We start from the raw sequence: 8,653 nt of genomic DNA, 5'->3' as shown, positions 1-8,653 counted from the left end.
AGAAATTATTAATATACAGTAATGATTATATTTTAAGCATTTCGATGGTATTTCTAGGTGTTAAGATCGTTCCAGTAATATCAGTAGACCCCACAGGACGCAATGTTGGTTGTTGAAGTTCTGGTCAGTATAGACTTGTCACTCAGCCGCCCTTTAGGACCCGGTGGTGGGTAGGGGGTCCTGCGCGTTGGTGCTTTTCCTCCACCTCCTTCTCCACCATCTCCTCCTCCTCTCTCTCTCTCTCTCTCTCTCTCTCTCTCTCTCTCTCTCTCTCTGTGTGGCTGCTTTTTTTTTTGCATCAACGCGCTCGCATCAGCTGCTGATCCGCGGCACACGGAGACAGTGCCGCGCGGAGCGCAGACGAACCGAAGCGGATTTCCGTGTGCGCGTTTTGAACCCGGGATGGCTCACAGGTATGCGTCGGATTCCTTTGCATATTTTTTTTTATTATTATTAATTCGTTATAGCGGGTTTTATGGGTCAATCAAGCAATCTAACAGTGGCTGTATATGTGAACCTTGTTTGCAGGTGGATCCGGTGGCTGGAGCCACTTCTCCTGTGCGTGCTGGTGTGGCGAGCCGCGGCGCAGAGGCCAGGTAAGCGCGAGCATCAGGCACTCTCACGCGCTAGGCGGTGCTCGCAGAACACTTGTTGCACTGGTTTCCACTTTGAGAAAATACGCTGTGAACCTTTGGCGCTGTCCGTGGAGGCTTTCTGCACATCTTGATAGTTTTTATGGTAGTGCATATGCAGGAGACGGTGAAACATTTTAATTGCATACACCCTTAAAATAAGTCTATGGTGATAGGAAATTGTAAATAGTCTCTCCTGAATTGAAAATCTAAAGGATTTCCCTTGTGCTGAAATGGTCTTACATTTGCATTGGATTTTTTTTTTCATCATGGTGATGTATTTCATGCAGGTGAAATACATGCAATAGATCCCTTAAATTCCATCCTCACTCATTGCATACAAAAGTTTATTTAGCTGTTTTCTACCTTAAACATGTCATGCTGCAAGGTTTAGATTCTTTCTGTAAATGCACCTGGAAATCAGTGTGTAAAGTTTCACTGCCATGGAATTAGTCCATACGATCAGCTCTATGAATCAAAGGTTGTGTAAGAGACCGAGAGCTTGTGATAGGAAGTTCTTAATTGTCTCTCCTAAATTCAGATCTAAAATGGGTTTACTTTTACTTATAACCTATTTTAATTATATATTGGAGCATTTTTTCACCCATCATTTTGAAAACTCAAAAAAGCATCATAGAAACTTTTGATAAACCATTTCTCTACTTGCCACATGTCGTGCTGCATGGTTCAGTGTAATCAAAAGTCAGTCAGCGTATAAAAAAACAAAACAAAACAAAAAACGATCAAATGATGTTAAATCAAATGATATGTTCCTTAAGATCAGCTTAAAGAGTCGCTAAAACCTTAAAGTGTTTTTGTACAACTTTGGATGTTTGTATATCTATTGCAGCATTTATTACTGTGGGAAGTGGAAAAGGATTGTTGTATTTTAATGTGAATTATAAAGCCACTACTCTAGCTGCCTAGCTGCATTTAATTTAGAAGATTGCATGTCTGTCAGGTGTACAGCTGTCATTTATAAGACAGAAACTGAGACGCTTTTGTAAATATTTTATTGTAAGCGATCTCTGTGGTCATCATCGATTTACAAAACCAAAAAAAAATAAAAAATCTATATGACTTATCCCTGCAAAACAGAAGATATAGAGAATATAGAGAAAATGCAGCGGCGTCTGTAATACATTTGAGGCGTTTGAGAATGTGCATGAAATATTAGAGTGGTGCTATTTTGCTTCATTAGTTTTTGAAAAGAATTGGATGCTTAAGGCACATTTCAGAGGCTTAAGGTCCTTCAAATGATGGGCAGGGTAACCTGTCACAGTTGATCTAAAGCAGCGTGAGAGAATAGCATTATCCTGTGTCCACTAGGGTCCAAAACTCAGCATTCTCCCTGGCCTCGTGGACAATTCCTTTTGTTATGTACTCAGTTCCCCTTTTCTTTTGAGTGTGTGTAGCCTGAGGCAGCGGAGCAGACCCGGGGGGAACAGCTGTAAGGGGACACCCTGCTGGCACGTTTAATAGACAAATGAAACGATGCATTAGGAATCACAGCAAACAAGGACCCCTGCCTGGCCCATGTGGATGCCTGAACACGGAAGGACAGGAAGGTCCTGTTGAGAGCTTCACATTTACCAAAAAAATACTTTCAACCGTATTTTATTAAAGTGCTTTTAGAACATTTGGTTTGTCTAGGGCTTTAATTTCCACCGTTTCTTCTAGTTAATTTTTTTTGTCTTTAAAAAAAAAATCTTTGTACGTAGTTTTTCCTTTAAAATGAATCGATTGTTTCTGAACAGCTAAAACTAGAAATGTTGTTGAAATAATGTAAACAAACTAAATGTAAGTGAACTGAAACTCCTCTCAGTAGCAGCTATTAATAGTAAATTGTGAACATGAAGTTGAGACGAATGGATCAGGAGAGGTACTGTTTAGACATCTGCCTCCTGAGTAAAGTAGTGTATTTTCCTGTCATTGTAACACCTGACAACACATTCCCTTTGTCTTACTGTTGAGCACTTTCAACAGTTGTTAGCTCGCTGGCTAATTGTTTATATTCAGGACAGTTGGATATTTTGCAACTTTGAATCTGGCCGAATCTCTAGTTTTTAAACAGCTTTTTTTGATGAGAAGTACTCTCCCACTAGTGTATGCTGAATTCACACTTTGAAATGAGTTACTGTTGGGAATTAATTGAAGGAGAAATGTTTAAGGGTGTGTATTGAACGTGATGTGACTTGATAACCCGCTTTTGAAGACTAGTACACATGCCAGAATTCTGCTGACTGTCTCAACTCGCTCTGCTGAAGGTTTAAAGTTTTAGTAAATAAGACTGCATGCTATATTGAAGTCTTTAACATTGAAATACCACCAGTCCCTCTCTCTCAAGAGAAGTCTAGGCACGCTCTTTGTTTAAAGGCAAGGCCTTTATGCCTGTGGCTAAGTTTTTAAGTTTCTTGAGGTCATTGGCCGAGTTGACTTGCATAAAAAACTTGAAGACAGTCATGCTTATCAGCTATTTTGCCTCAGCAGGTCCAGTGCCCTCAGTAACCTATGGATTTTAGTTTATCTTTTGCTTTCATACTGAGATTTAGACAGTTTTTACTGGTCGAGATGCTATGTGGGTGTGAAGATGACTACAGATGGCATCGTTTTGAATGGTGAATGAGCAAGATTTATGCCACTTTATTAGAAAGGCCTCAGTATGGAGAAGATTCTGCACAAAGCCTTTGTATTTGTGTTTAAATGCAAAAGTGTGTGTGTGCGCTTCAGTCAATGATGATTCTAGGACTTCTTGGATGTGCTATAGTTCTGGACTTACATTGCTGTCAAGGAGACAGCCTGGTCCATGTTTCTAAGAGCAGTTCAGTAAAGCAGAACTAATGCCTTTGTAGATATTTGATAGCACATACTAAAAATGTATCATGATCCCACAGTATCTTAATCTGATTTGTGTGTCCTTTTTTCCCCGTCACCGCTTTAACTTGGATTAAAATCCCCTTGTGAGTTTTAGTTCTTCTGACATTGATGGATGTCATTTAACACTGTTTAAATTTATCCCACACTTGCAATTGTGCCATACAGATAGTCGGATTAAAAGTAATTTAGAATAAGCCTTTGCTCTCTGTATAGAAGTCTTACTGCTGGTATCACCAGTGTTTCTCCACATTCGGTTGTCACGTGGCTAAGAACTTCTTATTCTATCACAATTTATTCTATATTTATTTTATTTAGAGTTTGTTGTAGCATCTATGGCTTCTGTCAAGGCCATGAACTGCTGAATTTACAATGTAGAATGCATAATGCATTTCTTTTTACCTTGTCCATTTTTTTTTTTTAACAACAATATCTCTTCAGAGTAAAATGAGATAAGCCACTTTACTGGACAGGTCTTAGTTTGGAGTTGGAGCCTTGAACGATTTAGATTTTTCAATCAAACCCACTTATGTGCTTTTATAAGATTGTAGTGGTTTTTGGACATTCCATTTCAAGAGATTTGCCCTATTAGAAAGGACACAATTTGTATCTCCCATATATCTAAACTTGTTGTTTGCAGGTTAAATCTTATTGAGCTCTGCTAGCGACTTGAAAACATAATGCAACAGAATGAGAAATTGAAGGCAAGGGATGGATGCTGGGTGCCGTCTGAACATGTGCTCAGATGTGAAACGTGACCTTGCTTTCCTCACCACCAAGAGAGGAATGCAGACATAGAGATGGACATTAAACAGAGCTGTGTTTAACAGCACACCTGATCACAGAGCTGTTCTCTTGGTCTATAAGATTTCTACAGCTTCAGTAAGGGCAGAAGCCTTACAAATCTTCAATGTCAGGCTTGAAGATATATGTTGTGCTTTGAGCCTTGCCATGTTTTCCATTATAAAGGTTCACCAATCTTTTTATCGATATTGCTGCCACTATTGCTGCCATTATGTTCACATCAATGATAAACATTGTTTACAGTGTTGCCGATTAGCTGTAGAGTGTAGATTTAGATTTTTGTCTCTGCTCTGTCAAGAAACAGAAGCTTAGCCCTGGAGCTGAATTTCCCTCACCTGTTCATGGTGTAAATTTACGACTCTGATATCATTTACATATTTACCATTCAAAAAAAGATTGCAGCAGCTTTGACTTAAGCCAGCCATATAACATTCTAGTTCACACACCCACACTCATAAATACCATGGTATATACATGAATAGGTTAAGTGTAGGGCATGGCCAAGCTGAGCTGAGCGATAATGGCTTTCCTAAACTGGATAGTAAAACCTCCAGTAGATCAGTGTTTGCTTGGGTGTTTATGAGATTGGAAATACATGCAGCTGTTATTTTAGTGTCTCAAAGATTTAAATTGTAATGCAATTCTGAGGTAATATTTTCATCATGTTGATCTATTTTCACTTTGGCTAGCTACATCACCCCCTTTTGGATGGTTAGCTAATGAAGAGATTAAGTTCCAATGCGTCAACATTTATGCTTACTATTTCAAGACGATCACTCATCCTGTAGTTTCTGCCATAAGTCCCAACTGCATTGTAAATCTGCTGTGAATGTGTATACTTGTATGTTGAGTTGTACTATTGCCATCTTCTTCAGCTTCTACATTAGATTTCTTATTAATATGACATTGTAAAATGAGAGACGAAGATCTTGTTTCTTTTTTTTTTTTTTTTTTTAAAAGCTCATAGCAAAATATGTTATTTATGTTTTTCATCAGTAATTATTTTTCTCTTATTTAACACTATTGGAACTTGCACTGGTAATGTTCCATCATGGGATTTAACACTAAAATAGCTAACCAGCAAATTTCAACTTATGCACTTTGTAGCGGAGTTTTCCTTTCACTCATAGTGAGCCTTTTTTTTACTTAGAGTTATGAAAATGTCTCCACCCAAAAGCATACTATCTTTCCTCACAAAGTATTCATGTATTAGTATTAGAATTAGTATTACAGTATTTATTGTTTTTACTATAAAGTCCACAGTTGTATCCATTACCTCACTATATATTATTTAGAGACCCCTAGCTAACTTTCAGACCTGTTCATATATCAACAAGTTAATGTACTTTCATCACCATTTTTCTTTTAGGTCATCTACCATTTGAGGGCATGTATAAGGCTTGTACTGCTGCTGTTTGTGTTTCTCTTGTGTTGTCTCTCTTCGCTATCTGATGCACACCTCTCATACACTTAGACCAGCATTTGAGCTTAGTGCTGAAAAACCAATAGGAAAACTATAATTACCGCCCTAGTGGCATGAAAGGGGGATTTGTAATAGCCTGTAGAGCGCACCTAGCCATCACTGAGGCTAATAGGGTATAGCAGGCCCTCTCACTTGTGCTGAAGCCCTTCCTGTCTACCGAGAAACCCTCACTTATTTACTCCCGTTAGCTATAATCTCACCAACACTTTACCTGTATAGTGCACTTTGACAAATGACAGGCCACCAGACTATGCACACTCATAACGTGTCGTGGAAATGCACTGTAAGATAAAAGGCACCAAACACAAATAGGCGTGCTTAGACATTGAGGAATTTTTGTGTGTGCTTTGCGACATTTGCTGGACAGTGTGCCTTTCCTTCTAAATAATGACAAGGTTTTAAAAAAGAAGATAATCTCTTAATGGCTACATAGATAACATAGCGTGTTGTTTTCCCAGCTGGCGGAAACAATTCAAGTTCATATGGGGGCTTGTGTTAATGTAGGGGGCCGCAGCTGTCTGTGCTATGTGTTTTTTTATAGTCACAGCATGAACTTTGATTATTATGGAAAATAAAAAATATTCCACACCTGGAAAGCAAAAATTCTAAAATCTTGGCTTTTCCTTTTTTTTTTCCTATGTACCAAAGTCATTTTAATAGGGTCTTCATTTATTTAAATCCAATTGACATGTATATTAAAAAAATGAATGAAATGATTTCTGAACCTTTGATTTAAAATACCATGTTAATCTTAGAGGTGTGTAAAAACAAAGAAAATTTGTCCTGCGTCATTCCTGTCTTTGGGTTATTTACCTTTCTGGGCCTTTGAATTGATGCACAAATAGCAAATGTGAGTGAACATTCCATTCCCTTTAAAAGATTGTGATCTGTATGTTGTACAAGTGACATTAATTTTTAACCGAGTTACCAACTGAATATCAGGCACACTGGTTGAATGGGTCACATAAAAATATGCTATTTTTGAATATTTCAGTTTTCTCAGTTCACACTACAAAGCTAAATGGCATTTTTAAATGTATCCATTTCAGAGAGTGTCTCAGTGTGAACAGAAGGCTAAAATGTACAGCACAATATGTATGTACAGATTGTTTCAGATTGTTTACGGTGGACACTCTTTTATTTTATTTGAAAACATTGACATGTGCCAGGATTATCTTTGCTTTTGGACTTGAGCATTCAGGCCATTTCTACATTCAGTAGTCAGGAAATGCTGAAGCCTTGTCAAGGGTATAAGGAGTCTAAAAAGTGGTTTCCCTGGTCACCAGGTGCAGATTTGCCTAACACAAAGCATTGTTTCTGGACCCTATGTGAGAAATTAGATCCCTCTGGCACCTTGTCCCCTGAACCAGTTTAGGAGGCGTTTAAAGGCCTAAGTGACAGTCTGGTGAACGCAGGCCTGGATGCAACCATATCCATGAAATCTATACCAGCTGCTTTATTCTCATGAATGAAAATGGGATTTGAATTACGCCCTTCTATAACACAAAGCTGGAAGGGCAAATGGCAGTTATTCCAAACATGCACTGGGCAAAGTCATACAGTATCTACTATATATTCCTTTGATTCCTTAAGTCGTGGTTTCCAAAGTTGAAACTCAGTTGATTCTAGTTAATGAGGACTTTTGTAGGATGTTCTGTACACTGACATGATGTATCATATCTGACATATCCTGTTTCCTTATGAGCCTTCAAGATGCATTGTCATTTCAAAGGATCTTTACATTCTTGTCATTCATCTTTCTTTCACCAACAGCAGGCTTCCATAGACAGTTCTCTTGTTTCATGTCCTCACAAATCGCACACCACAGGGGCATAAAAGGTGTCCCACCTCACTCAAGGGAGATTAGCATCAATAGCAGCAAGTCTTGAGAGTATCGGCATTGGGGCCGAGAGTTGGACATGACAGAAAGTACACTTTGAGCATGTGGTTGTAGCTGGAAGATTGCCTGTAAACCTATGTCTCCATAGTGGTTTTTATAACCAGGGGGACATTTTTTAGCTTTTCTCTTGCAAAATGCAAAAGTGCATTGACCAGATACAGGTTTTTGCATGTGGCAATAAAACAAATAGTAAGTGATACAATCGGTTGTCCACCAGTGATCCTTTATGGTTGCAGGAAAGATGCCAAATTACACTGTGTTTAGATGACATTAGGAATCTTGGCAAACATTAACCCCAGCAAGTAATTTTTTGCCAGTTCCTGCTTTGAGTCTGGCTGTATAGTAGTGCTCCTAGATGTGTTCTGGTAGAATGGTGTGTTTTGTTATTTACCACACAATAGATAGGGTAAACTCAGCACCAGCAATAGTCTTGGCCATGAACTAGGGTGCATACAAAGAATAGAGCCTTCTATTTACTTTGCTGATGCAAGTCCAGAGAAACTGTGCCACACACTTAGACATGCCGAAGAAAGGCAAGAGCTTATCTCCTCAACTAAGGAAAAAATAAAAAGGCGCACCTGCGAGACACGAATGAATAAACATTCGTGCTATATCCTTAGAAGTGATCAGTTTTAGGATTTTAAAATAGCCTTGAAGCCAAAGTATTGGCACACACCTACACAAACAAAAGGGATTTAGTTTTATAAATTTTTTTTTTTTAACAACACACTTTCAGAAAAAGAAAAACTATTGCATGATGACTAAAAACTCATCAAGTCATTTAAACTTATTCATAATTGGACAAACATTAAAGTAAAGCTCTACAACCAATTTGTGTTTTATAAAGCAGTTCTTAATGTGGACCTCTCAGGAAGACCCTATATATTTATATATTTAGGGTATATATATATATATATATATTTATATATTTTTGTATTTATTAAAGTTATTATTATTTTA

At 38.1% G+C, this 8,653-nt stretch overlaps 1 protein-coding gene across 1 annotated transcript in view; it reads left to right on the top strand.

Moving 5' to 3' along the window:
• The first annotated feature begins 257 nt into the window (after window positions 1-257).
• Window positions 258-8,653, top strand: part of col18a1a (collagen type XVIII alpha 1 chain a) — a 76,957-nt gene continuing 68,561 nt past the window's right edge. Inside the window, exons 1-2 of the mRNA XM_083537482.1 lie at window positions 258-413; window positions 529-596. Of these exons, the coding sequence (XP_083393608.1) occupies window positions 403-413; window positions 529-596 (79 nt within the window). The 5' untranslated portion in view covers window positions 258-402. The remainder of the gene's footprint in view (window positions 414-528; window positions 597-8,653) is intronic.

This window comes from Silurus aristotelis (genome assembly GCF_946808225.1).
Source record: "Silurus aristotelis genome assembly, chromosome: 3".
NCBI classification, from domain to species: Eukaryota; Metazoa; Chordata; class Actinopteri; order Siluriformes; family Siluridae; genus Silurus; species Silurus aristotelis.
This window is presented reverse-complemented; position numbering and strand designations above follow the sequence as displayed.